This window comes from Oscarella lobularis, chromosome 2 (assembly GCF_947507565.1).
Source record: "Oscarella lobularis chromosome 2, ooOscLobu1.1, whole genome shotgun sequence".
NCBI classification, from domain to species: domain Eukaryota; kingdom Metazoa; phylum Porifera; class Homoscleromorpha; order Homosclerophorida; family Oscarellidae; genus Oscarella; species Oscarella lobularis.
In genome coordinates this window covers 894,831-920,270 of record NC_089176.1, presented here as the reverse complement: position 1 = coordinate 920,270, position 25,440 = coordinate 894,831, and the positions used below count along the sequence as shown (strand labels likewise).

Sequence of the window (25,440 nt, the reverse complement as noted above, 5' to 3'; positions counted from 1 at the left end):
TAGCTTGTTCGCCTGGTCTTGCACGTTCAGACGAGTAGAATCTATGCTGATGAAATGCCCTGAGCTGAGGGGAGGGGAGCTCTCTTGACGACGAATTTGTTGAAAGCAATGTGAATCTAGTCTGACCGATTCGCTCACATAACGGCTTTTTGGAGAAAGGAAAAAGAGAACAGAGACAGAGAGGACAAAAGAAAATCAACGCTAACAAAAGGATTTGTCAGGCAGACTTGAAGGTAAGCTCAATAGACCTTCTTCTCACAACGCCATCCAGTAAAGCCACGTTTACATTGGCACTTGGCTCGGCCCCCGTCATTGATGCACTTGCCCCAGTTTTTGCAGGGATTCGGGGAACACGGATTCACAACTAATAAATAAATTAATAAATGAATGCCGTCATAACAGACTAATGTTTTAGACTCACTCCTCTTTTCACACCATTGACCAGTGAAACCAGAACTGCATCGGCATTTGGCTTGACCATTTTGGCTGTAGCACGTACCCCAGTTTTTGCAGGGCTTCGACGAACACGGATTCACAACTGAGAAAAGAGACAGAATTGCATTCGACTGACAGAACTGCCACAAATCGCTTACTCCTTATCTCGCACCACCGACCGGTGTAACCAGATCTGCATCGGCACTTGGCCTGACCGTTGTCGTTGTAGCACGAGCCCCAGTTTTTGCACGGTCTCGAAGAACACGGATTCACGACTGGGAGGAGAAACAAAAGCATTTAGTTCCGTGAACGAAACTGCTTTGATCAAACCGCTTACTCTTTTTCTCGCAGAACCGGCCGGTGAAACCAGATTTGCAGATACACTGAGCATTGTTTCCGGACACTTGGCAACGGCCCCAGTTCTTGCAAGGGTTTGGCCAGCATGGGTCTAAAGAAAATCCAGCCTTTAGCGTCAAAACCTAAATAGGCAATCGGTGTACTTCTGATCTCGCAATATCGTCCACTAAAGCCGCGTTGGCATTGACATTTGGCCTGGCCAAGGACACTGTAACATCGGGCTCCGTTCTTGCAGGGGTTGTTTGGAAAGCAGGGATCTGCGAGCACAAACAGAATGCAACTCAGGGTGCGTGAGTTGACACCAGATAAAGAGCACTTACTGACACGTTTTTCGCAATAGGTACCGGTGAAACCAGATTTGCAGATACACTGAGCATTGTTTCCGGACACTTGGCAACGGCCCCAGTTCTTGCAAGGGTTTGGCCAGCATGGGTCTAAAGAAAATCCAGCCTTTAGCGTCAAAACCTAAATAGGCAATCAGTGTACTTCTGATCTCGCAATATCGTCCACTGAAGCCGCGTTGGCATTGACATTTGGCCTGGCCAAGGACACTGTAACATCGGGCTCCGTTCTTGCAGGGGTTGTTCGGAAAGCAGGGATCTGCGAGCACAAACAGAATGCAACTCAGGGTGCGTGAGTTGACCCAGATGAAGAGCACTTACTGACACGTTTTTCGCAATAGGTACCGGTGAATCCAGGTTTGCATACGCATTTCGCTCTGCCATTGTTGTTGACACACGTGCCACCATTTCTGCACGGGTTACGTCGGCAGGGATTGGGCGCTAAAAAAATATCAACTTCATTAGTCGTTCTGTAGGATTGAGTTCAGATTCTTACGAATCTCGCAGCGTTTTCCGGAAAAGCCTTTGACGCAAACACATCGGAAATCGTTGATCAAGTCAATGCACCTGCCGTTGTTTTTGCACGAATCCCGCTGGCAATCGTTAATGTCTGGAGACAAGATAATGAAATAAAACCGTCGGTATACAAACCAAATAATGCACTCACTTTTCTCGCAACGCTTTCCAGCGAATCCCGGTCGGCACCTGCACTGGAAGTCATCGACTAAATCGACGCACTGAGCTCCGTTGCGGCACGGATTGGGATGGCAATCATTGATGTCTTGAAAATTTAGAGCGGATTTAGAAGACGCGTCTACCTAATTAGTCTCTTTGCGTACTTATTTCGCATCTTCGGCCAGCAAAACCGTCTTCGCATTGGCACCTGAACCCATTGATCAAATCGATGCATTGGCCACCGTTCTGGCACGGGTCGGACTCGCACTCATCAATATCTAAAATCGATTTCTTAGTGAATTTAAGCTTTGATTATCAGAGTTCTACGTACTGATTTCGCAGCGTTTTCCTTCGAATCCAGGGCGACAGGCACACCTGAAATCGTTGACGAGATCCGAGCAACGTCCACCGTTTCTGCACGGATTGGGACTGCAGTCATTGATGTCTACAAAAAAGCGCGAGACTTTAATTGAAAGGAGCGCCTGATGACGTAGAAGAGTCTTCTTACTGATTTCGCACCGTTTGCCCGCGAAACCAGCCTCGCAATTGCATCGAAAACCGGCGACCAAGTCAATACATTCACCACCGTTCTGGCAAGAATCAGGACGACAGTCGTTCGTGTCTATAGAAACGCGTACGGTGAGCGAGTGATAAAGACGCCTTCTCTTTTTCTGTACTTATTTCGCAGCGCTTTCCCTCGAATCCTTTGCGACATCTGCACTCGAAATCGTTGACCCGATCAACGCAGATGCCGGCATTTTGGCACGGATTGGGACTGCAGTCGTTGCTGTCTGGATCGCAATTAGGAGAATTTGTTTAGGTGAATCAATTACGCAATTAATTAGCTCGCTCACTGATCTGACAGACGCGGCCTTCGTAACCAGGTTTGCACTGGCACTTGAAATTATTTCCATCCGGAACGCAAGTGCCTCCGTTTCTGCACGGAGACGTGGCACAGGCTATAGAGAAACGTCATCGTACTCCAGAATTTCTATTTCGACTATTGTCTCCCTACGTCGTGGGCAAACGGGGCAGCACTGGCCACGGACTTTTTGCGGGTACGGGCACGAGGGCTTGGCGCACAGAACTTGAGCGCAGACAAGCCTGGCTTCCTTCTCACTGTCATCCCAAACGCACTGGCAGTTGGAGCAGTCAGACTTCTTGTACGACTCGCCGACGGGGATGATTCTTCCACTCGGAAGTTTGCACCCTGGAGTCAATTCCACCGTCAAAGCATGTACGCGTACGTGCGACGCGAGGGTTTTCTTTACCTGGACAGCAGACGCCTGGCCTCGATCGGCCCTGGCTGAAATCGCACCACGCATTCCCTGGGCATTTTTTGTAGGTCGAGCATGTCAGCCACGAGGTCGAATAGGGCTGCAACAGGGGACTGGCGCCGCGACATACAGCCGCTGGGCGATTGGGTTGATTGGTCGCCGAAGCGAAGCTGAGCCCAATGACGAGAAGAGCGACACTGAGAGCAAGTTTCATCGTTCCTCGCACACTCTGTCACGCTCTTCAGTGGTAGAGTAACGTTGATACGGAGTGCCTGGGCTTTTATAGTGCTGCTCTGTGTGGGATGGCAGGGCAACGCTCGGGGATGAATGGTGGCTCATTAGACAGGCACAGCAGGTGAAATTGAACTATCTATGTCTGTTTGGTAAGATGACTGCTGCCGTTCGCGGAAGTGACTATATATACAAGCATCTGTAGCGTCTGTCGCTCTGGTGTTGCCAAGAGTCAGTGTTCAGCTAGGAGCCGCCGACCCTTTGCTCGTCTCTCTGCAACTGACCCGGGACTTCGGTCAAATGACAATCGATCTATGGTTAGTACAATCATAGATACGAGAGATATCGAGACTCACTGATAGCCTCGGACCGGACCTCTCAACGCCGTTTCTTGTACAACGGCATTGAGAGGGTCTGGTCCGAGGCTAGGTCCTTTGGCCGAACCAGGACCCTTTATTAGGTGTGTTCGAGGTTTGAGCATAGATATCTAGTATGGTTTGAGCCTAATGCGTTGGCCTACATTCGCCGTATCGATTCGAAACACCGTCGAAACGATTTATACCTGGGTGTCCGTCGTGAGATCATCTTGCTTGCTTAGCGAAGGAAAATGACGAAAATCCATCCCCCCCTCGATGACCTCATGCTCACCAGAGCCTTCTGTAAACAAACCATGACGTATTGAGCGTGCGCAATCAACGAATTTTCCCCGACCTCCGCCCAGGGTACTACATCTCTGGGTGGCTCTCTGGGTACAGTAGTCGTGTGCAGTAGTCGCAGCGCGATGATAAGGAGACTGCGGTGGTGTGACAACTATGGCGAATAGAGGTGTCGCGAGTTCCACAATGCGTACTAGACAAACCTCATCCGTTGTTATTTGTCGCGCGCAGTGTTGCTGGTGGCGCATGCCGAAGATGAAGCACTCGCCACGGCTGTTCACACTCTCCTGCACGAAGAGCATGGCCTGGAAGTTTTCTACGACGAGAAATCTATTCCCTGGGGTAGTTCGATCTTCGACGAGCAGACGAACGCCGCCGATCGATCGAATAAGGTACTGATTCTGGTTAGCGGCGACTTTCTCGCCGATACCGCCTTCGCCCGCGACGTGATTGGCGTCGCACGCGAGCGCTCGTCGAAGATTCTGCCGATACTGCTGGACAGTATCACGGCAAAAGAATTCGGGGAGAAGCAGTGTCTTCTCGCTCAGAGGCAAGCGCTCAGCGCTTCACGACACGACGTGGAGGCGTTGGCAGAGGACGTTGCTCGATATTTGCAAAGTAAGCGCAGCCAATGCAGTAGACATTGATGTACAATTTACATCAAATTTAATGTACTGATTGGTTGTTTTATCACTTGCATGGCGTTCGCCAGAGGGATCACTTAGAGAGCTTTAGGGAGGCCTATATAAACTGAGCCCAATGTCGCTATGCGCTATTAGGGAAAACGAATGACGTCACTCTACCATGATCCCTTTGGCGAACACGGCGCGTATCATACTTTACAGAGAGCTGGCTATAAAAAAGCTCTATGTGACCTCTTCTGCTCAATAATATGATCTTCTACTTCAGATGGCAAGGAGGTGATCACTTCCGCACGATGTGAATCATTCCGTCAGCTTCCGGGTCTTCCACCCGGCTTTGATGGTCGCAACCGTGAGATGGAACTGATCGTCAAATACGTGAACGGCGGCGCAGAGACGGTGGCTATTAGCGGACCTCCTGGCGTTGGAAAAAGCGCGCTTGCTGCGGCCGCTGGGCTACGATTAGGTGACAATGAAGCCCACCCGCGCCGCCGAGTGTTCTACGTCAGCGTGACTGATTATCAAAGTCAGGACCAGTATGCTAGTGCCATACTGGAGGCGCTTGATCGACGGGCTCAGCTGGGTCACGAGTTCAAAGAGCTCGTGTCGGCGACGAAGCAAAGAGCGTTTCAAGACGCCGTTCTCATTCTGGACGGCTGCGACAAGATATTGAAGAATAAACCAAACCAATTTCACAGTCTACTCAACGTTCTTCGTTCCGCTTTTCGAGTGCTGACGACGTCATGTCAGCGCTACAACAGTAGACAAGAAATTTTGCTCAATCCGCTCACCCAGTCTTCAGCTTGCAGCGTTCTCATCCAACTCTGCTCATCGTGTGACAAAAAGCAAGCGAATCGGCTTGTTCGCCTCTGCGGCTGTATGCCCATCGCTATACAGATAATTGGCGCCGTTCTTCGAACGGTTTACACGCCTGACGATCTCCTAGAACACCTTCAAGCGTCTGACGCACATTTTTTAAAGAAGCTGGATTACTATGCTGATAATCTCAATTTTCCTGCTGAGAGCAAAGTGACGGCTTGCTTTGAGACGGCATATCAATCCTTAGGCGAAGACCTCCAGCAGTGGCTAACGTGCCTCTCGTTGTTCCAATCTTCGTTCACCGACGACGAAGCTGCGGAGATACTGGGCATGGGGCGGAGTGAGGTTAAAGATAAGATTTTGCTGCCGTTAGAGAGGCGAAGTCTGCTCCAGTGCGACCAACAGCCGCAACGCCGTTTCAAGTTGCACAGCCTTGTACGAAAGTTTCTCAAGGAACGATGCCGAGAAACGGCGAGCACTTCCGCGACAATTTACGACGCCGCGCTCATTCGTTTTTGTCGCTTCTATTGCTTTCATCTTCGAAAGATTGCCGGCATTTACGAAAAGGAAGCGAAACGAGCCGTGCGATTGTTTCAGCAGAATCGAGAGAATTTTGTTCAATTGCTCTTCAAGTTCAACGGTCTGCCCCAAGTGTCGACGTTGCGCATGATGTACGTGCGACTCGCTCTTGACACGGTGTCGCTCTTTCGCGCCACCCTGTCTCCGGACGCTCGAGGAACGTTTTTGAGATCGTGCGCTCAGTCTGCTGAAAGTGCCGGAGATCAGGGTCCCTGTTCACGACTGCAATTGTTTGCCATTGAAGCAATATTGGATACCTTTCAACCGGATACAGATGAAGCGATGCGGCTATTGCGACTAGCCGAGGAGAATTGTGCCGCTGCCGCCAACGATACCCTTCTGTTGATTCATTGTCGCATAACTGAGGTTCAGATTCTCCTCTCTGACTCTGCAGGCAAGGGTGCTTTTGAGTTGATTCAAAAAGTTATTTATGATCATTCCAAGAACGAGCTATCTGCGGATCCCCTGCTAAAGTCGGCTGCTTTGGTTGCGTATGGGAATGCCGCCGAAGAGGTTGGCGACTTCAAAACGGCCGTTTTAGTCTACCAGGAGGCGATGGAATTCTGCTCAGTTGCTCAAGGCGATGATCGTGGCTTTCATCCGGAGACATGTGCTATATTGTTGCAAACGGCTCGATGCCAGTTTGAAATGGAGAAGTACAGAGAAAGCTCGAGGACGTACAGTCGTGTGCAAAAGATGCAGGTCGACTTGTCTTGCGATCGATTGTCATTGGCGACGACACAGTATCAACAGTGCATTGCAAACGCTTGCGCCTTTCCCAACGATCAGGACGTACAGAGGGAGGCGGTCACGACGCTGGACAACGTAGAAAGCGAAGTTGAGCGTCTGACTGACGGTCATCCTCTTCGACTTCTCGCCCCTCTGGGCGCCGGGAAGATCTTGTTCAGACTTGGCATCAACGAGGAAAAGAGTCGCCAGAAAGAAGCGAAGGAAGCACTGCAACAGTCCGAAGAGCATCTGAGAAGAGCTTTGGATTGGTGCGGAAATCTCACCATTGATGCTGTTGATGATTCCGAGCTTAAGATAGACTGTCTCGCTTACCTTAGCGTTCTTCAGGCTTTGCGGCTTGGAAAAAAATCCATCGAGAATTCGGTAAGTTACCGTTTTCAGTGCTGCGAATTGAAAGCCGAACTCGACTCGAGAAATGCAACAAAAGTTACATCAATGGTCAACTTTGTGACTAATCGTGATAAGCGCGCATTTCTGAAAATGTGCCAAACTATTGCTTCGGTTCGCGTCGCCTTTCAGAGAGTCGACGTCGAGACGCGCTTTACCGGTTGTCTTTCTGTTTTACTGCGAAGAAACAGCTTTACTCACGATAACCGTTGCGTGACCCGATCCTTCAGTCAGGTGTCTCGGAGGAAGTCTTTCAAGCCGTTACCCCTTCGCGCTCATTCCCTTCCCCCCGGCCTCGGCAAGCGACGTTCGTTGAATTCGGCCATACTGAGCACGTTGATCTACCCGTCGCCAGTGAAGCTATCCAAGGCAGTTAGCGACTCATTGAGGAAAGTGAGCAAGCAGTCACTAGAGGGCGACAGTTTGTCTGTTGACCTCGCCGGAACGTCTCCTGAATCGCCGAGTCTTATATGTAGGCTCAAGGGGGAACCTGACGGCAGTGGCGATGAGTCGGACTTTTGGGAGTTCCGCCGACCACGGGCCTCATCTAGCTCCTCAATGCTGTCACAGGACTTGGCCTAAATGCTTATGGTCATTCAAATCTTTTGCTCATTTTATTGAATTATTCTAGCGCGACTTTTTGAAAAATTAAATATTGGCGAATAAATGGCGTATTATTCAATAAGGCCTCGTGAAAAACAACCACGTGACATACACTTTCCCATGTCTTCGCCCGGTCCCATGTCTTCGCCCGGTCCCATGTCTTCGCCCGGTACGCACAGAAAGGGAGGCCGATCGAACAGAAAAACGCTCTAATGCTCTCTTTCTTTACAGAAAAGAACGATCTGCTTCTCATCGCCCATCCTGCTGAGAAGGACTTCGCCAAACCGCTCTACAATCGACTTGAAACGGAAAAACTAAAAGTGTTCTACGACGAGGAGTCGATTGAGTGGGGTGAAGACATGTACACAAAGCTAGAAGAAGCGCTTCGCGGCGAAATCGTCTACGGAGCGCTTCTCGTCGTGAGCGAATCGCTCCTCGAGCGTCCCGAACCCGATTTGAAGCGTCTTATCGGCGCCGTCTACAAAATGCCGATCTCTATCTTTCCATTGCTTCACGGCGTGAGCGTGGAAACGTTTCGAGAACGAATGCCCTTACTGAAAAGCGTCGACGTCGACGGGAGTCTGGTGGGCGTGGACGACATCGATGCGTTGGCAAGAAAGATTTCGGATGTCTTTCATCGTCCTCGCCAAAAACGAGACGAATTGCAACCAAAGCCGCTACCTTCGCTTGTGTTCAACTTTGAAGGCCGAACGACGGAGTTGAATGATATCTTTTACAAAATCCGTGCCGGGACGTCTGTTGTCACCGTGACGGGATTGCCCGGATCAGGAAAAAGCCAGTTCGTTATCGCGCTAGGGCGTCGTTTCGCTCATCTTCACTGGACGGTTGTTTACGTTGACATGACGCTTTATTCAACTGAAAACAAGGCTGCCGCTGCAATTCTTTTTGCTATGAACGAAAAGCTGTCATTGGGCCAAGAGTCTGAGATTTTGAGGCTTCAGGAAGTTGTCGGCAAATTATCATCGTCTTCAAGTCGACTCATCATTTTGAATCGTTGTGACAAACTCGTTAAGTCTCGTCTTGACCTGTTGAGGCGTCTTCTACGGATTCTTGCGCCCGTTTTTCAAATTGTTACGACGTCAGCTCATCGCTTTGACACCTTCGAACCCCATGGTGAACCGTTCTGCATGAGTCCCCTTGACGTAGACGTGGCTGCTGGCATTATATTAGCACGTCTAAACAGTAAGGACTATAAGGAGATAACGCCAGAGAAGGCTCATCACTTGGCGAAGCTGTGCGGTGGAATGCCCATGGCAATTCATCTTCTGATCTCAGGCCTTCAACGCGGCCTTAGTGAGGATGATATGTCTGAATCAGACAGGCAGCCGCAGGTCAGGTTCCTTGACTATCTAGATGAGGTGAGCACTGCTGTGGAGTTTGACGGCATATCGGTAATGATTGAAGCGATTTACACTCTTTTACCGAAGCCTCTCCAACGTCACCTGATTTGTCTCAACCTCTTTCAGCTGCCTTTTACCAAAGATGATGCAGCGAACTTGCTCTGTCTCGAGAGAAAGAAGGCAATACGTGATGTCCTGGTGCCTCTCGTTGATTGCAGCCTTCTTACTCACGTCGCCTTTGTAGATACGTTTTATCTTCACACTTTAGTGTGTCAGTACCTGAGAAGGAAGTACAAAGTGGGCCCAGCTCCGCGTGAGGCTCAGCTGCAGTACGTGACTCTAACGTGTTTCAAGCTGCGCATAGCCGTTGATAAGTACGAAGTTAACGCTGTTGAGGCGATAGAACTGTTTGACAGCAATCGAGCGAATTACAAACAACTGTCTACGTTTGCTGATGCTTTTGACGTTGCTGACGTTTCAAAGGAAAACATTCGTTTGGCTGCTGATGCGGCTCCTTTACTCAGAGCTGTTGTCTCGCCAGACGATCGTCGTAGAGTCTTCAAACTGTGCGGCAAGGCTGCAGAGGCAAAGGGCGACTGGCAGAGCTACATACTTTTTGAAATGAGAGCGTTAGAAACGGTTTTGGAAAGCTTTGCTTCGGTTCTTTCTGACGACGACATCAGTTGTCTTACAAGAGCGACAGAGAAGGCGAAAGAGATAGAGAATGAACCGCTGTTGATTGAATGCTTTCTCATAAAAGCTCGACACCTCATGGCTCAGAAAAAGTTTGATTCGGCATTTTCAATTCTAATGCGTGATGCACTGGGACAGCCATCAAGTCTGGCTGATCAACTTCTTGCCGCTTCGTGCAATTCTGCTCTCGGAGCGGTTGCTGAGAATGTGGATGGAAGCCAATCAGCTATTCAGTTTTACGAAAAAGCGAAAAATTTCTTTCAGTTTCTGTGGCACAGCGGATATAAGTGCCCTCCTCATCCAGACATATGTTCAATTCAACTTCAGATGGCTCGATGTTTTTTCAGCAACCGTAACTTTAACAGAAGTATAGGTGCTTATTCCAAGGTTCTTGAAGGACAGAGGGCTTTATCTTGCAATTCGATATCGTTGCTTATAGTCCGTCATCACATGGCTATAGCCAAAGTGTTTGATGGTTGGCCTAATTTGACGAAAATTAATTTGGCTGTGAGGGATCTTAGGGAGATAGATGAGGAGATGAGTGGCAGTCAACATCCTTTGAAAGCATGGAACTCGTTGGCTATAGGAAAAATCCTTTTTTTGATTGAAGCTAACACAAAAAGATGGTTGAGACGCGGCAAAGCAATTGTTGCGTTTAAAGAGGCTACGACTTACTTCAACCAAGCTCTTGACGTACGTGAAACCGTTTTCATCTATGAAACCGATTGCACTGAACTTTCTGTCGAATGTCACGCATATCTTTTCCTGATTGATAAACTACTCGAAGAATTGGGTGAGAAAGATACGAACGCTTTTCGGATTGATCACCGAGAGGAGTGCCAAAAATGCGCTAAAAGGTTAACTACACAACTTTGTCCTTTTGTCAAGCTTGTTGCGGAAAACGACAAGGAAAAAAAGTCGTCCAAGTTCAAGGAAACAATTCAAGCTCTATTGCGAAAACGCATCCCAAATTTCACTGACTGCTTTTGCGTAGTGCAACGATGGTGCGAAATGAGACGGAAAAGCGAGTCAGAAACGGGAAGATCATACAGCTTTTACCAACAACAGGTTTCTCCATCGAGATCACTTAGTTTGTCAATGATTAAGTTGCTTGTGTATCCGGCTCCGGATCGAACCAGTCGTTCCATTAATCGTAGCGCGTCCTACTGTCATGGTCTTTCTTTGTAAAAAAAGCGTAGCCACAAGGTGGAGACTGAAGTTTTATACTTCAAAGCAAACCTTTTACATTTACGTAGTGAACGTATAGTAGCTACTTTTACTGGCTGTTTTTAGACTGCTATCAGTAATTATGTTTTCTACTAACCGTTATCCACACTGCTTCGTCTTTATACAACTTTGGCAGGTTCATGGTAAAGGAATCGTTCTCTGTCTCCATCACAACATCAAGATGCACTGGCACAGGATTATACAAAGGAAGCATACCGGTATATGGTATAAATTGCATGCTAACAATAAATGACGACATTGATATTCCGTTTAGAGTGAAATCGACTGCAACGCTCTGATTGGACTCCCCAATTCGACCCAAGAGAATAGACACGTTACCTGCTGAATTCCAACTCAGCAACCCATCAAGCTGCCACTGCATGATGGGACCATCAATGGGAACCGTCCACCCAGACATGTCAGCGTAATATCGATATGCCCACCACACAGAACGAGGCGCATAATTCTCTCCTTCATAGTCAACCGCTAGAAGACCATCCAAAGACTGATCCCAGCACGTATCCTCTCGATCCCCAGTCAAATAGTCAAACTCGCGCCAGCAAGCGCGGCAGGCGTGATCGACAGCCAACCGCTCCAGATTCGAAATGAAACTCACAGCAACGCCCGGCGATAGAGACGACTTCTGCCCTATAACTTCATTGTGAGCAAACCTCTGTATAGAAATGCGCTTCAACGTCAAAAAAGCCTTCACAGCATCGTGCTGATCGGCTAGAACGCTTCCGTTGCTATAGCCTACGTGCCAGCACAGAATGTCTGGCAACTGACCGGTCTCGTTTTGCCGCAGGAGAAACTGTTGCATCCACAAAAACGTCTCATTCCATTCGATGTCAGCAATTGACGGCCCAACGACGACGGCGTGCGGCAGACGCGTTTTAATCAGCGCGTACGCCGTCGCCCAAACAGCGTAGAATTGCTCAATCGAACGATTCTTGAAGCCAATATTGGGCTCGTTGTAGATATCCCAATAGACATCTTCGTGTCCGGCGTGAATTGCCGCTTCGATGCAATACGCAACGACCCATTTCCACAACGTAAAATTTCCGTTGTCACCCGGAAGTAGACTGACCGGCAAGTGGGCGTGATCACGCACGGCAAAATAGATATCGGAAAGGAGAAGTTGCGTTCGAATGCCGAGCTCCTCGAGTCGCGCCGTATTGGCGAAGAGACGGGGGCCCTGATTCTTCGTCGTCGTATTGTCGTAGAGGTGGAATCGTTCCGGACCTCGATACATGTGAAGGCGAAGCGGTCTGACGGCGTCCATAGGCGGATGGGTGGCGTTGAACGAATGTAGAATACCGGCGGCCGTGCCTCGGATTTGTGGTCCGCGATCAGCGAGATTTGCGACCAATTGAATCGTTTCCGTCATCGCGGCTGAGATCGAGCAGGTCGCAATGACACCAAGGACGAGACAAGGTAACATAGCGCCGTAGTTCCGCCCCTGGTTCCGCCTACGTCATACTCTAGCGTGCATTCTCATGGCTGTACCGACTGTCGATTTCGCCGCACTCAGCTTGTCGCAAGCCGATTCGAGCATCGACTGGAACTCGAGCGACGTTCGAGGCTTGTGCGAAAAACTGGACGAGGCCTTTCGAACGATCGGCTTCGTATTTCTGACGAATTTCGGTGTGCCCGAAGACGAAGTGAGCAGCGCGGAGCGCGATTTCAATCTCAATGCACCGGGTGCAGGTCGAAAAAATATTTACGATGTACGACAAGTTCTTCGACTTGCCGGTGGACGTCAAAAATCGTTTTCGAAGAGCAGAAAAGGCTTCCGGAAATAATGGATACGTGGCTCTTCGAAGGGAGAGGTAGAGTAGTGGAAAAATACGAAATTGGACTGTATTGCATGACGTTCTAGATTGGATCCCACGAAACCGTCTGACTTGAAAGAAACTTTTCAGACAGACCTCTCTGCTCACGTGATATTTAGATACATTCTATATGTTAAGATTAACTAACTGTTTTCTTTCCACAGGAATGGCCTGACAAGGAGGTGCCAACTTTGAAGGAAGAGTCGACGAAGTTCTTTGGCTCGTGCCGTGATCTTGGCACGAGAGTGATGGCGGCAATGGGACGAGGGTTAGATGGACTAAAGGTTCTATAGAATCTGATGAGAGTTATAAGGGTATTAATTTTTTTTGAGCTAGGATCCCGATTTGTTTGTTAATTCGCATCAGCTCATTGGGAGTCTGAAAAACAGAACGACGTTGCGCGTGTTGCACTATCCTCCGCTGCCTCCTGAAAATGAAATCGAGCCAGGACAATTGCGATGTGGTGAACATTCGGACTACGGTTCCATCACGCTGCTTTTCCAAGACACAATGGGGGGACTGCAGGTGAAAGGAGCTAGTACTGTTACCCGTTTTTAATTAAATAATTACATTCAGGTAAAAAAGACTGCTGGTGGATATATTAACGTTCCTTACGTACGTGGAGCCGTTCTTGTTAATCTTGGCTCACTGATGCAGCAGTGGACTAGTGACAAATATATTGCTGCTGTAAGACATAAGACTTGAGTGATCAATCCAATATGTTATGTTGTATTAGAGGCACAGAGTTTTGCTGCCCGAGGATCCGGACAAGCGCTCTCGTATTCGTCGTTCCATTGCTTTCTTTTTTCATCCCGATGACGATTTTGTCATTGAGAGCTTGGATGGATCAAATAAATATGAACCTATTACAGCAGGAGAATTTATAGACCGAAAGTTTGCAATAACGTATTAGATACGTTTGCATTTCTTCCGCCCCTGTCGTACACAAAATAAAAAGTTTTGTTGCGTCATACATCCGGCCTATTGGAATCCGATTGACGTCACAGACGTCACGTCCCTGGACCCCTAGTTCACGACCTTCGGTGCACCCACGCGGCGATAAAAGCAAGAAGAATTAGCGTGAAGCGCAACTAAAAGTAGGTCCTTACTAGTAGCGTAACAACGAATGGAGGGACCCCCTTTCCAGTCCGAGATACGAGGCCAGCTCTTGACTTTATTGGCACACAACGAAACAACTACAGGCTATCTATAATTTTGCATGTTCCAAGAGTGACCACACGCTCGGCACTCGTTTACAACTCTACAACAACTTATTATGACAGTTTGAGAGAATTTGAAGGAGCAGCCCGGACAGACGACTGTCGTCTTCGCTTTCGCCTTCACGCGCATCGGCGGTCCGCGGGGAGTGAAGTCGCCGCAATTCATTGCTAGTAAGTGGCACAACACGTGAGCCTCACTACCTTAGATACGGAGCGAGCGAAAGGGGGGAAAGGAAGTCGGGAAGATTAGATCTTCCCCGTTTCCGTTTTCGGTTTTATTTCTAAACCGTGTACATATATCATATTGCCAAAAAGTCGACAATGCTTCATCGTATACGTGCGTTAGATGTGCGCCAAGGAATGTCGTCTCTTCTAAACTCTCTACATGCAGAATACGACTAAAAAATCGTTTTTCTCGTTACGTCGCTACGGCCGAGTCAACGTCCTCCCATATATCGTCAATCCACTTATAGATATCCGGATGAGCGATGCGCGCGTAAACGCCGTATCGACCGGGCGTGCCGCACTTATCGCCCCAACTCGTCACGCCGACGAGATACCAACGATCGCGCGCGAGAACGACGAGCGGTCCGCCGCTATCTCCCTTGCACGTGTCGCCGTTATCGGGCCCATAGGCGCAGATCATCGCATCCGTGATGACGCTGATGCTTTTCATAGCCTTGCTACACGCGCTCTGATTGGCTATGACGACGAGTGCCTTTCGAAGAGTCAACGACTCTTTTCCGCTCGACGACACGCCACCGAATCCGCTCACGACGCCCCACGGAACGACGGCGCGCGACAACGGCGACGCGCTCGTCGTCTCGTCTTGCTGCGCTTCGAACGTCCAGTCGCTCGGGCTCAAACAAGCCGGCTTTACGTGCTTATTGAACCAGACGTGGTGATCGAGTTGAATGACGGCGACGTCGTAGTTGAGCGTTTTCGGATCGTACAGACGATGAATGAAGAGTTTCGTAACGAAACGAATCTGCTGCGTGTCTTCGGTCCGATCGATCTGCTGCTTCCCAAACGACACTTCGATTCTCGTTTTCGTTGAAGTCAAGTCGAGCGGCTGGTTGGTGAACACTTTAACGACGCAATGAGCGGCGGTGACGCCGAGCGTGCTGCTGATGAGCGTCACGCCGCAGTTGAGACGATTGTCGTTGATTCGCAGAAGTCCCATCCACGGCCACTCGCCTCGCATCGCTCGAGCGCCGTTGATGACGCGTCCGTGCACCGGCGGCGGCGGCGTCGGGCTCGACAATTGGTTCGCTTTTCTGATAAGCACTTCGTCGTTGATCTCTTTTCTTCCGCACGCTGAGATTCAGAGAAGGAACGTCAATGCAAATACAGACGGCGTTATGTATGCCATTTAGTACCTAATTCGCAGTGGGGTTCCCTTCCTTTCCACGTACCGTCGTTTTGGCATGTCAATCGGCCGTATTCTTGCAATATGTAGCCTCTAATGCATCTGTAAACAACCTCCTCTCCTGGCAAGTATTTGCCGCTGTCCTCGTCCTCTTCCTCTTCGCGACTGCAGTTCGAGTTGACGATGGCATTCGGTACGACAGGAGGACACGGGCAAAATTGCGGCGCGCAACCGCTGCCACTACCGCTTCCCGAACAGGAGCAGTTATCTATAATTTCAACCATTAATTAATTAATTAATTAATAAACGGTTAATCTAATTGATATTTGATATAAACCGTTGTTTACAGATTCTTTTTCTTACCGTCTTCGTCGTCGCTGCACGGCGGCGGCGTCGACGCGATGAGCGTCGGCACGGTCTCCTCTTCGAAGCACGACGAGCTGACTTGGAGGCGTCCCGGCGGGCTGACGATCTCGCTTCCTCCTTCGCCCGCGTGGCATCGATATTCGCCGACGTCCGACGACTGGACGTCGCGAATGATGAGCGATCCGGTGCACGTGCGATGATACTTCGTCTGGCAGACGTCGTCGTCGGCGACGGGCAGTCGCCTGCCGTCTTTTCGCCACTCGATCATCGCACCTCCGCCGCCTACGTCGCTCGCTCCCGCCCCCGCCACTTGGCAATCAATCACGGCCGGCATCCCAAAGCAGCCAGACGTCACGTTGACCGGAATTGCGGCGAACGAAAGAACGTCATCTTTGCGCGCAAAGTCATTATAATTAGAGAGAATGACGGCCCGCGGGGCGCGGGGGGGAAGTTCGCTTACTGCAGACGAGGTCTTCCTTTCTCAAATAATATAGCTGTACTCCAGACAGCGACGGCGGCGACTGACACGCCACAGCCACCTTGGTCAGTTCCTCCTTGTTCCATTCTTGGAGTTGCTCCCAGAGAAAAGTCGCAGTGCAGTCGCAGACAAGCGGATTTCCTTCAATTCTCCTGCACGCATACGGAAGAATAGATCCGTGGCATAGGAAAAGGAAAGAGAAAGGGAGGATCCCTTACAATTGGGTAGTGGACTTTATCTTGATGGAACCCAAGGTATCACTCCCAAAGCGTCCGATTCTATTGTGTCGAACATCGATTGTTCTAGACGGCGATAAGAGCGATATTAGAGAGAGAGCAAGATTCACGAGACGTCTATTTCGGACTGACTCGTACGGAATACTTGACACGGCTTCGTAGGGAAATTCCTCGAGGTCATTATAGCTGATATCTCTAAACGAATCAACGATTACTCTCTCTCCCAAGTGGCTCTTTGATTGTCTTGAGCGAGTGTTTACAGTATCTCGAGGTTCCTTAGTCGACCGAACACCTCACTTGGAAGGCTTTGCAGACGTAAGTAGGACAAGTCGCTGCGGTACGAAACCGTCAATCGACCAATTCACGGTAATTAAAAGTGCACTTACAGTTCGCGAAGCGACACCAGCTGGTGAAATTGATTGTTTGAAAGGCCACCCTTTAGGCGATTACCGGACAATGTTCTAGAAATGCGAGAGAACTATAGCGACAATCAATTCGATCTCTCGCTCTCCGCCTCACAGCTTTCGAACAGCGCTGAGAAACGTGAAAGCGGCTGTGATGTTATCCATAGACGAAAATTTGTTTGCGGACAAGCGCCTGTGTGGGTGGTCCAATTGACGAGGTTCGGGCGTGTTTTGCGGGGAGCGCGCTTACTTACAGTTCCCTTAGGCCGATATTGGAGAATGTGTCTGCTGAAAGAGCCGTCAGTTCGTTCCCGCTCAAATCTCTGACCGAAGAAAACGAAAACGTATTTAGGCGCGCGGCAATCGAGAACGTTTCACCGTGTACCTACAAGTATTCCAAAGACCTCATGTGTTGAAAGTCGGACGCTTTCAACTGTTTCAAAGAGTTTCGAGCTAAGTTTCTAGCGATCAATTGGCACCTCTTAATTAGCGTATTTTTCGCAGGCGGCGTGCGAAACTTACAGACTTTGGATGTGGCGTAATTTCAACTTGTCGTCGTTCTTCAGCCGAAAGTCCTTGATGTTGTTGTGCTGGAGTAGTCTGGATGAGAAGAAAGAAGGGGGGAAATTAGGAAGTCGTAACTGAAGACGTCATGTGCGGGCGCGGGAGGACGGGGGAAGCGAACAATGCCAGTTGAGGCAAGACAACCGATCGAAGCCATGCACTACTAGCTTACAGGTGAGTGACGCCCAACGGTAAGTTTCGAGGGAATCGATTCAAGCCGAGTCCACTGCAATCGACGATGTATTGGCGGCTGCGAAGGCCTTCGGTACATTGGCATCGTTTGGGGCATCGGCCGTTGCCGGTCGCAATGGAAACGAGGCAGCATGTGACCACCAAGGCTAGGGTGAGTCGGATCATGATCGAGAGCGGACGTCGGAGTGATGTAACACCTCGTGAACTGCGCGGGTATATGCGGTAAGGTCGACGAGGGCTGGGGTCTTATAGCATAACGAGATTAGGGGGGCGCACTCTTCGCGCAATCAGCTAGACCATTGTTTTGTCTGCACGTGATCTCGCGGGTTTCGAGAATTCGATTGGGAGAAGGTTACGCACACAAACAACAGTGCGGCGACCGATATTTTATTAATCGGAAGTACGAAAGCGGAGCGTCGTCTAGTTAAGCGCTTCGTTTTTCTAATTGGAAGAAAGACCGCGCGACGCGTTTGGCGAAAAAAAATTATACATTCAGTCATCATCATTTGCCCCCCGCAACAACAGACGAGCCAACTGATTGATCTTGTCTTTCTCTTTGCATAGGTAAACTTCGGTTTCCCACAACATTCTCACCAGAATCTCGTCCCTCGTTTCCGCCAGATCGACGAACTCGGATGCGGGCGGATTCAAGCGGAAGAAGGGCACGCCCATCGCGGCGCACCACGCTTCCGATTGGTTAACTGGGATTCCCGCCGCCTGCGTTGCCTATGGACACAATCAGACCGAAAATCGATAATTGCGTCCGTTTCGGGCGCCGAACGCGTGACAGACCCTGTCCAAGAGCAAGGCCCCCAGCGACGCGCCACCCATCACGACGTTTGCCGCTTCGGAAATGGACGTTGGTTTGAAGACGTTTACGCTCGAAACGTGTTCGTCCGGGGCGACGCTCGTGCCGAGCGAGACGACGACTCTCGGACGTGGCATCATCGATCCGGGTGAGTCTGGGGGAGGGAGGAAGCGAGGTTTTATGGTTTCGTGCGCGTGCGTGGTGGCGCCAAAAAAGCGCGGAAACGATGCATATCGACGCACTGCGCCACCACGCGTCGCAGCTCGGAGTAAATATGCATACGTCGCGAGTGCCACGTTTGCATTTCCGTCAAAACCGCCAACGTCGGATTGTTTGCGACGAGACCCCCGTCGACAAAGCGACCCGTCGTTTGAAAATAGGACGGTGCCGCCCCAGTAGCCCGTGCTGCCTTCCACACCAGTTGCCCTATAGGCACGACGACGCGGTCTCGTGTTATGTGCACACACACATTGACTTGCCTGAAGGCGGTGGTTCGCCGTTTTCCTGTTGATCGCCGTAATTACGAAATAGATGCATTTTCGCTGGTCTCACGTCCGACAATGTGGTCGTTAGAATGACTCTATAAAGAACCAAAATCAGAAACCGCTTTTCCTCTCACTCACGCCAGTGGCACGTGCTCGCGCGCACTTACTTAGGCCGTTGAACGTCGGCCATCGTCGTTCCTTCGCCGAACGTCGATTTTAGAAAATCCTCGAACGGTTCGGACCTATACGGGCGACTGCCGCAAAAAACGCGATCCTTGAATTTGAAATAGATGCTCTGACAGTGGCGCAGATCGAGTCCGCCTAAACAACGCACAGATAAACATATACCGGTACAAAAACGCGCCCGAGTACGTGCCATGCACTAATGCGGCGGCGAGTATACCGCCCGTGCTCGTGCCGCCGATCCAGTCAAACAGTTCGACAACCGATCGACCGCACGCTTTTTCGATGGCGAACAGAAGCTGAATTAGGACGAGACCTCGTATGCCGCCGCCGTCTAAGCACAGTACGGCTTCTCCGTGATCTCGTGCAGGCGGCGGCGGCGGCGGCGGCGGCGGCGGCGGCGGCAGCGGCGGCGTGGGCAAAGGCGCACGCTTCGCTTTGCATGGCGCTACTTTGAGCGCTCTAACAATCTCGATTTCTACTCCGAGATCGAGCGCTAGTTGCACGTCGGCGTCGTCGACGTCGGCGCCGAAAATGACGAGCGACTGAACGAGAGCAAGCGACCCCGACTTGATTAATAAAAGAAAAGAGATAAAATTATAATCCGATTCTAAGTATCAGCTCGCCTTGATTGCTAACTGAAGTGGCGCTTCGCCGTCTGCGGTTTGCAATCCAGGATCGATGCCCTCGCACAGTAGCGCGACGACGCAGCCGAGACGGCTCTCGTTGATGTAGACGTGCAAAGGCGCGAGACCCTCCGCGTTCCGCGCTTCTTTTTTCACCGTTTCAAACTGAACTAGTGCACGTGCGCTCTATGTACGACGATGCGTTTATTTATGGAAGATTTTTTTGCGTTTTTATTACTTCGCTTCGCGTCGCGTAGTGCAGCGGCGTGTTGCCGCGCTTCACGTCCTTTAGTCTCGCTTGGCGCGCGCTTTCCCGAATCAATGTCACGATGACATCCGTAGCGGATGACAGAACGGCTAAATGAATAGGAAACAGACCGTCCTGACTGACAATTTCCGGGTCGGCTCCAGCGCGAAGTAGCACCCGTACGGACTCGATCTAATAAACTTCTCCCCCTATTATGCTCTCAGATAGAAATAGCTATCTTACCTTGTTCTCGCGGCAGGCTAAATGCAGCGCGGTTTCCCCCCGATGATTGACGTCGCCGACCGTGGTCGCCTTGCCCGAATTGAGTATCTCCTCCAGGCAGACAGGCGAGCAAGCGGCGGCGACGTGAATAGCCGAATTACCCGTTTCACCGCCTTTCTTACCCGAATCGGCTCCGAGTCGGAGAAGCGCGCGAACGCATTCGACGTTTCCGATTCGGCATGCTAGGCAGAGAGGTGTTTCGTCGCCCGAGCCTCGCGCGCTGTCGATTTCCTTCCGTACGTCGTCGTGCGCTAGGCACGACGCTAGGTTAGCGTGCACGGCCACGTGAGCGAGCGACCACGTCTCGTTTTCCTGCACGCACGCGACGAGTCGTTTGAGAGTCTTTTTCGTGTACGTGCGCGGTTCGTCGACGCAGAAGGGCGCTAGTCGCGTGCTAAGCGCATCGAACTTGTGTTTGGCTGTCGACTCGTCTTGCAATCGAAAGAGGCCGAAGTGTTTTGGTGAGATGGCGACGTTGTGCAGCGTCGCCTCGTACCACGTCGATTTCGGACCTTTCGACGCGTACAGACTAAAGTGTCCGCTTGTCTTTACGATGGAAGACTGTTGTAGTTTCTTCGGATCGCGTTCTTCGACCTCAAAAGATTCCGCATTTCCCATTCTTCGATCCCCTAGCGTACGCTAGCGTAGATCATTGGAGCTTGAAATTCTTTCTTTGTAGATGTCTCTGCTAAGTGACAGCACGTACTATCTTCAGGCAGCGCCCATTTCAATGGCAGTCGAAGTGAATTTGTCAACTTCGGAAACGACTCACGAAATCGTATACACAGAAGTCACCTGGCAGGATGCGAATCAATATGAGAAGGAACGTTATTGCAGAACTAGAATTTTTAGAATTTATACGTAGATAGCGCGCTTGCAAGTAGAATTCGCGTGGTGTACGTCGCGTAGGGTCCCGAGCACGACCCAAGAAACTGCTCACTCCGGGATCCTGGGCAAGATCCCGCAACTAAACTGCCCTCGCGGTGTACACGTAGAACGGTGCATGTTATTTTTATTGAATAAACCCGGAAGTAACCCGGAAGTAACGTGCAAAGAAAAACGAACGTCCTCCCGGCGTCCTAAGGTGAGGGGGCTTTCACCCAAGCCCCCGTCGGGGAGACAGTGACCCATCTGTCCCGGGGGTGCCTTTATATACCAAGGCACAGGTGGACCGCTATTGTCACCCACCGCGTCTTGCCCAAGTGGGGATAGTAGTTTATCACTCATACTACCAAGAGTAGGGCCGTGCTTTCTCCCCTGCAAACTAGAGCCTCGTTAACCTCTTGGCTCAGAGTTGGGCCTGTTTTATTTAGTCACCTCGGGGCCCGGAGGTGAACGAGGACATCGGATCGACGTTTCCAGGCTCGCAAGAAAAAAATTCTCCTAAATACATCTCAACAGATTAGTCACTGAATTTCGGAAATAAGCGCACTGTGGCGCCTATTTCCGAAATGCCCTACGTGGCAGGGCAACCAAATCAAGCGTTGGAAAATTTACTGTCCAGGTAACTGCTGGCGCTCATTGTTGTAGCCCGCGTTGTCAAGTCAAGGCAATTAATAAGGGATATGATGACCAGCAAACCGTCAAGTGCTGATGCTTTAGCGCCTTGAAAACAGAGTACAGCAGCTCCTTGCATACGAACATAGAGGCATGAACTCAAACGCAAAATTCCTACAAAAATAAAAAAATATTTTCATGCCGCTACTTTGCAGTAAAGCAGCGTCCCCCAAGATATGTACCAAGCACTTTGACGCTCGTCAGATCCTCTGGCTCAACGTTGAGCGGATTCTTCGAGAGAAGAACAAAATCGGCGACCTTACCTACCTCCAAACTTCCCAAATCGTTCTCTCTCTTCAACTGCCACGCCGCGTGAATGGTGTAAGCCTTGAGCGCATCCTCGACGCTCACACGATACTCGGGACCGAGAACGCGACCGCTGAGCCTCGTCCTACGTAGCACGGCATTCTGAATGCAAAGCATCGGATCGAGCGGACAGACAGGCGAATCTTGATGAAGCGTCCAGTGCGTCTGACCGCACCGACTCGCCAATCCAGCTGGCGCAAATCGTTCCGCTCGCCCGCGTCCCAAAATATCGTCCGCCAGCGCATCGCCGTAATAGTAAATGTGATCGGTGAAAAAGGTCACGGTCACTCCGAGACGGCTAGCTCGTCGCAATTGCGACTCCGTTATTAATCCAAGGTGCTCCAGCCGATAGCGATGATCACAGCCAGGACGCTCGCCAATGAGAATTTCATAGGCATCGAGCACATGATCAATGGCTCTTTCGCCCTGAGCGTGACTGGCAATCAGTTCAGCCGCGTGGGGACGAAGAGCGTCGGCGAGAGCGTTCGCGTCGGCGTACCGCGTCGATCCTCTCGGACATTTTTTCAAGTCGAAACCGAGCGCGCGAGTCAACGCCGAATCGAGATACGGTTCGGCGCAGGCCATGGTGCCGACGTACGGCGATCCGTCCGCCCAGATTTTGACGCCGGGAAACCAAACCTTGTCGTCGACGGCGTGATGCGGCGACGGTTTCTTGAGCGACTTCGGCGTGTAATAGATGGCCCAGCGCACAGGGAAGTCGTCTCGACGAGCGGCACCCGATATGAGAGCGAGATAGTCGTCCTTTATAGGCAAAGTACCCATGTCGGTGACGGTCGTAAAGCCGGCTCGGGAATAGTCTATCATCGTGCTGAAGAGAGCCTCCGTCACTTTGGCCAAGTCGGGAGGCGGAATTTTGTCGACTGCGAGTCTCATGGCTGGACCTCCCTTGAGCATGCCCGTCGGCTTTCCGTTGGCGTCGCGAACGATTTCGCCGCCGTCGTCGGGATCGGGCGTCTCCGACGTGATGCCGCACGCGTCGAGACCGCGACGATTGATCCAGCTACAGTGCATCGTCTTCTGGACGACCATGACGGGATATTTCGCGGTGACGTTCGCGTCTATCCAATCGGCGTCGATTGCCGGAAGATCGCGCACGAGGGCGGCATCCCAGTCGACGAACGAAATCCATTGAGTGGGCGTGGTTTTGTCGTCGTGTGCGGCGGAGTCGACGCGCGCGACGACGTCGCGCATGACGGCGAGAACGTCGTCGAGCGACGAATGGGAAAAGCCGCTCACGCTGTGCGACGTGCGAACTTCGACGGCGACGCTCGGGTGCGTGTGCGGTTCGATCAAGCCCGGCATCAGCGTCTCGTCGTCTCGCAGTGTGACGACTTTCGTCGACGATCCGCTGAGCCGAAGGGCGATGTCGGCGTCGTCGTCGCCGATTGCGACGATTTTTCCGTCTTTTACTGCGATGGATTTTGCCGTCGGCATGAGATCGTTCATAGTTAAGATCGTTCCGCCGCTCGCCGCTGATACCATAAGATCGGCGGAGTCGTTCGCTTTGCTCGACATCTTAGCGCACGTTGTGCTCGTGTGAGCGGAATCGAAGTACGAAAATGTCTTTCCAAGGAGGCCACGACGAAGACTTTGTCGAATCTCCTGCTGACGACTGCATGTGTCCGATATGTTTGCTGGTCGCAAGAGATCCCGTTCTTACTCGTTGTGGTCATACGCTCTGCAAGAGCTGTTGCGGGCGCCTAAAAAAGTGCAGCGACACCTCACGTTGACTCTGACTATCAAAAACTATTTCTCAGCCAAAATGAAGGTGTCGAGTGTCCAGTAGACAGGAAGACGCTAAGAAAAGACGACGTAATTTTCCCGGATCAGGAAAGCAACATTTACGTATTCCGCTCTATTAGATTTTTCCTGACGAAAAGCTCAAGAGAAAAATTCTACAACTCGACGTAAAATGTCGAGAGAATTCCTCTGGTTGCAGGAAGGTCGTGAACCTGCAGCACCTAGAGGTAAGCCTTTCACCCTTTCCGTGCCCGAAGGACCTGACATGTATATGCTACTCTTACTTAATGGGTATGGAACAACGGCGAGTTTGTGCGTTTTGCGTTTCTGATAGAATCATATGAACACTTGCGGTTATGTTTCCGTTGCTTGTCCCAATGGTTGCGATGAAGTTATGACACGATCTGCAGTGACAGCACATAACGTCAACTGGTGTCCAAAGAGAATGGTATCATGTGAGTACTGCTCAGCTCTCATGTTTTTTCAAGTACTTCAGGTTGGCTGCAAGCGTTTGAATGCAACTTGGGGTGAGCATACTTTACTTTGTGTAGAAACATCAAGCAAGTGACTGCAAGCACTTTCCCATAAGATGCCCTTTGTGTTCCAAGAAATTACGTCGTCATGAAGTACCTCATTGTTGTGCAACATTATGTTTTTGTGATATAATTACGTGGTACAGATTCAGCAGCATCTTTCTGAAGAAGGAGGAGATTGCCCTAAGGCTGTGATTGCGTGTGAATATACGGAAATCGGCTGTCAAACTAAGGTGAGTGGAGTGTAGAAAACAGTTCGGTAATTTGCACAGACGCTTAATTTAGTGTGCACGAGAATGTATGTCTGAACATCTGACCAACAGCATGGAAAGGCATATGGGGTTGCTTCGCAAAAACAATGGAGAGCTCAAAGAGCATATGGAGTTGCTTTGCAAAAACAATAGAGAGCTGAAAGATGGCATGCGTGATCTGCACTTAAAGGTTAGAGCCCTTAGGAGGCCAACACTTCAAGCGAACTAACAATTGAAAAATACGTAACTTAGGTGGATGAGCTGTCGCTTAAAATTGAAAAGCAACGCAGTGATGATATTAAAAACATTGTATCTTTTACCTTCCAACCTCTGCAAGTCCTTATTGTGGATTTTGCTGTCCCATTAAGTAAAGCAAGAGCATTTCCATTATCCGACGACGGTCTTGCTCTTGAAATTGAAGAATCAGAACCCAAACGGACTGGCCATCACACTAAGACTCAGATCATGAAGTGGCCCCTCTTTGGGCGAGTTTTTGGTGTTGATGTGTGGCTGAAGAGTACGCGTTCTTCCTCAGTTACGCTCGTCTATGAGCTAAAAATTGAACAAGATCAAAGTGTCTCCAAGGGAGTACTTCATCTCAAAGGTATTAAAAGAGTGAAGTTAGCGCACCTCAACAGAAGGTGGAATGACGAGCAGCCGATCATCTTAGAGTATAAGACATACCTAAAAGACTGAAACAATAGTACA

At 50.3% G+C, this 25,440-nt stretch overlaps 8 protein-coding genes and 1 long non-coding RNA gene across 11 annotated transcripts; 5 read left to right on the top strand and 4 right to left on the bottom strand.

Annotated features, from left to right (window-relative positions):
* Nucleotides 1-129: 129 nt before the first annotated feature.
* Nucleotides 130-3,941, bottom strand: LOC136200052 (fibropellin-1-like). The gene is made up of 18 exons (XM_065990376.1): nt 3,879-3,941; nt 3,080-3,628; nt 2,824-3,018; nt 2,663-2,767; nt 2,486-2,599; nt 2,317-2,430; nt 2,140-2,253; nt 1,973-2,086; nt 1,801-1,914; nt 1,630-1,743; nt 1,455-1,574; nt 1,279-1,392; nt 1,113-1,226; nt 936-1,049; nt 773-883; nt 594-710; nt 422-538; nt 130-364 (listed from the first exon to the last, which is right to left on the bottom strand). Exons 2-18 carry the CDS (start codon nt 3,297-3,299, stop codon nt 240-242), a joined length of 2,136 nt encoding a protein of 711 aa, XP_065846448.1. The 5' UTR covers nt 3,300-3,628; nt 3,879-3,941; the 3' UTR covers nt 130-239.
* Nucleotides 3,942-4,029: 88 nt separating this feature from the next.
* On the top strand, nt 4,030-7,830 carry LOC136183503 (uncharacterized). 2 transcript variants are annotated; one of them, XM_065970162.1, is made up of 3 exons: nt 4,030-4,141; nt 4,204-4,590; nt 4,882-7,830. In XM_065970162.1, the coding sequence occupies exons 1-3, from the start codon at nt 4,129-4,131 to the stop codon at nt 7,728-7,730; spliced, it is 3,249 nt and encodes a 1,082-aa protein (XP_065826234.1). In that variant the 5' UTR covers nt 4,030-4,128; the 3' UTR covers nt 7,731-7,830. The 2 variants fall into 2 exon arrangements, with proteins under 2 accessions (XP_065826234.1, XP_065826235.1); XM_065970163.1 differs by lacking the exon at nt 4,030-4,141 and having other exon boundaries at nt 4,160-4,364.
* A 73-nt stretch (nt 7,831-7,903) lies between these two features.
* Nucleotides 7,904-11,124, top strand: LOC136183504 (uncharacterized). The gene is made up of 2 exons (XM_065970164.1): nt 7,904-7,920; nt 7,983-11,124. The coding sequence occupies exons 1-2, from the start codon at nt 7,908-7,910 to the stop codon at nt 10,991-10,993; spliced, it is 3,024 nt and encodes a 1,007-aa protein (XP_065826236.1). The 5' UTR covers nt 7,904-7,907; the 3' UTR covers nt 10,994-11,124.
* A 1,289-nt stretch (nt 11,125-12,413) lies between these two features.
* LOC136183514 (uncharacterized) lies at nt 12,414-13,831 on the top strand. Its single transcript, XM_065970178.1, has 8 exons — nt 12,414-12,466; nt 12,518-12,693; nt 12,740-12,861; nt 12,912-12,972; nt 13,029-13,148; nt 13,201-13,389; nt 13,441-13,551; nt 13,601-13,831. The coding sequence occupies exons 1-8, from the start codon at nt 12,445-12,447 to the stop codon at nt 13,775-13,777; spliced, it is 978 nt and encodes a 325-aa protein (XP_065826250.1). The 5' UTR covers nt 12,414-12,444; the 3' UTR covers nt 13,778-13,831.
* Nucleotides 13,832-13,904: 73 nt separating this feature from the next.
* Nucleotides 13,905-21,369, top strand: LOC136183516 (uncharacterized). Of its 2 annotated transcripts, none has more exons than XR_010669182.1 (3): nt 13,905-13,961; nt 14,012-17,915; nt 18,258-21,369. It is a non-coding gene; the product is annotated as an uncharacterized lncRNA (long non-coding RNA). The 2 variants fall into 2 exon arrangements; XR_010669183.1 differs by having other exon boundaries at nt 13,907-13,961; nt 14,148-17,915.
* Nucleotides 14,345-17,904, bottom strand: LOC136183505 (uncharacterized). The gene is made up of 13 exons (XM_065970165.1): nt 17,674-17,904; nt 17,460-17,537; nt 17,327-17,398; nt 17,192-17,260; nt 17,053-17,130; nt 16,920-16,994; nt 16,794-16,865; nt 16,666-16,728; nt 16,516-16,599; nt 16,280-16,449; nt 15,817-16,209; nt 15,464-15,721; nt 14,345-15,401 (listed from the first exon to the last, which is right to left on the bottom strand). The coding sequence occupies exons 1-13, from the start codon at nt 17,856-17,858 to the stop codon at nt 14,503-14,505; spliced, it is 2,496 nt and encodes an 831-aa protein (XP_065826237.1). The 5' UTR covers nt 17,859-17,904; the 3' UTR covers nt 14,345-14,502.
* Nucleotides 18,038-20,951, bottom strand: LOC136183507 (85/88 kDa calcium-independent phospholipase A2-like). The gene is made up of 9 exons (XM_065970166.1): nt 20,286-20,951; nt 20,034-20,234; nt 19,796-19,981; nt 19,363-19,738; nt 19,154-19,307; nt 18,981-19,081; nt 18,784-18,927; nt 18,486-18,655; nt 18,038-18,419 (listed from the first exon to the last, which is right to left on the bottom strand). The coding sequence occupies exons 1-9, from the start codon at nt 20,940-20,942 to the stop codon at nt 18,186-18,188; spliced, it is 2,223 nt and encodes a 740-aa protein (XP_065826238.1). The 5' UTR covers nt 20,943-20,951; the 3' UTR covers nt 18,038-18,185.
* A 573-nt stretch (nt 21,370-21,942) lies between the features above and the next one.
* Nucleotides 21,943-23,976, bottom strand: LOC136183510 (uncharacterized). Its single transcript, XM_065970173.1, has one exon. The coding sequence runs from the start codon at nt 23,721-23,723 to the stop codon at nt 22,026-22,028; it is 1,698 nt and encodes a 565-aa protein (XP_065826245.1). The 5' UTR covers nt 23,724-23,976; the 3' UTR covers nt 21,943-22,025.
* LOC136183513 (TNF receptor-associated factor 6-like) lies at nt 23,748-25,438 on the top strand. The gene is made up of 8 exons (XM_065970176.1): nt 23,748-23,916; nt 23,966-24,020; nt 24,071-24,175; nt 24,283-24,444; nt 24,500-24,574; nt 24,628-24,714; nt 24,767-24,922; nt 24,985-25,438. Exons 1-8 carry the CDS (start codon nt 23,768-23,770, stop codon nt 25,426-25,428), a joined length of 1,233 nt encoding a protein of 410 aa, XP_065826248.1. The 5' UTR covers nt 23,748-23,767; the 3' UTR covers nt 25,429-25,438.
* The last annotated feature ends 2 nt before the right edge of the window (nt 25,439-25,440 follow it).

Bases quoted from the DNA above. Each gene is read 5' to 3' on its own strand.
- LOC136200052 (XM_065990376.1), bottom strand. From the start codon at position 3,299: ATGAAACTTGCTCTCAGTGTCGCTCTTCTCGTCATTGGGCTCAGCTTC. The intron at 2,431-2,485 runs GTACAGAAAAAG...GCGTTTCTATAG, and splicing joins GGGAAAGCGCTGCGAAATAA to ACACGAACGACTGTCGTCCT. The intron at 884-935 runs GTACACCGATTG...GATTTTCTTTAG, and splicing joins ACGATATTGCGAGATCAGAA to ACCCATGCTGGCCAAACCCT.
- LOC136183510 (XM_065970173.1), bottom strand. From the start codon at position 23,723: ATGTCGAGCAAAGCGAACGACTCCGCCGATCTTATGGTATCAGCGGCG.
- LOC136183507 (XM_065970166.1), bottom strand. From the start codon at position 20,942: ATGGGAAATGCGGAATCTTTTGAGGTCGAAGAACGCGATCCGAAGAAA. The intron at 19,982-20,033 runs GTAATAAAAACG...CGTCGTACATAG, and splicing joins ACTACGCGACGCGAAGCGAA to AGCGCACGTGCACTAGTTCA. The intron at 18,420-18,485 runs GTCTGTCACGCG...TTGTGTCCATAG, and splicing joins GGGCCTTGCTCTTGGACAGG to GCAACGCAGGCGGCGGGAAT.
- LOC136183514 (XM_065970178.1), top strand. From the start codon at position 12,445: ATGACACCAAGGACGAGACAAG. The intron at 12,467-12,517 runs GTAACATAGCGC...GTCATACTCTAG, and splicing joins GACACCAAGGACGAGACAAG to CGTGCATTCTCATGGCTGTA. The intron at 13,390-13,440 runs GTGAAAGGAGCT...AATTACATTCAG, and splicing joins ACACAATGGGGGGACTGCAG to GTAAAAAAGACTGCTGGTGG.
- LOC136183503 (XM_065970162.1), top strand. The intron at 4,591-4,881 runs GTAAGCGCAGCC...CTTCTACTTCAG, and splicing joins CGTTGCTCGATATTTGCAAA to ATGGCAAGGAGGTGATCACT.
- LOC136183505 (XM_065970165.1), bottom strand. From the start codon at position 17,858: ATGATCCGACTCACCCTAGCCTTGGTGGTCACATGCTGCCTCGTTTCC. The intron at 16,729-16,793 runs GTAAACACTCGC...TGATTCGTTTAG, and splicing joins CTAAGGAACCTCGAGATACT to AGATATCAGCTATAATGACC. The intron at 15,722-15,816 runs GTAAGAAAAAGA...TTGAAATTATAG, and splicing joins GTGCAGCGACGACGAAGACG to ATAACTGCTCCTGTTCGGGA.
- LOC136183513 (XM_065970176.1), top strand. From the start codon at position 23,768: ATGTCTTTCCAAGGAGGCCACGACGAAGACTTTGTCGAATCTCCTGCT. The intron at 23,917-23,965 runs GTGCAGCGACAC...ACTATTTCTCAG, and splicing joins TGTTGCGGGCGCCTAAAAAA to CCAAAATGAAGGTGTCGAGT. The intron at 24,575-24,627 runs GTACCTCATTGT...TACGTGGTACAG, and splicing joins AGAAATTACGTCGTCATGAA to ATTCAGCAGCATCTTTCTGA.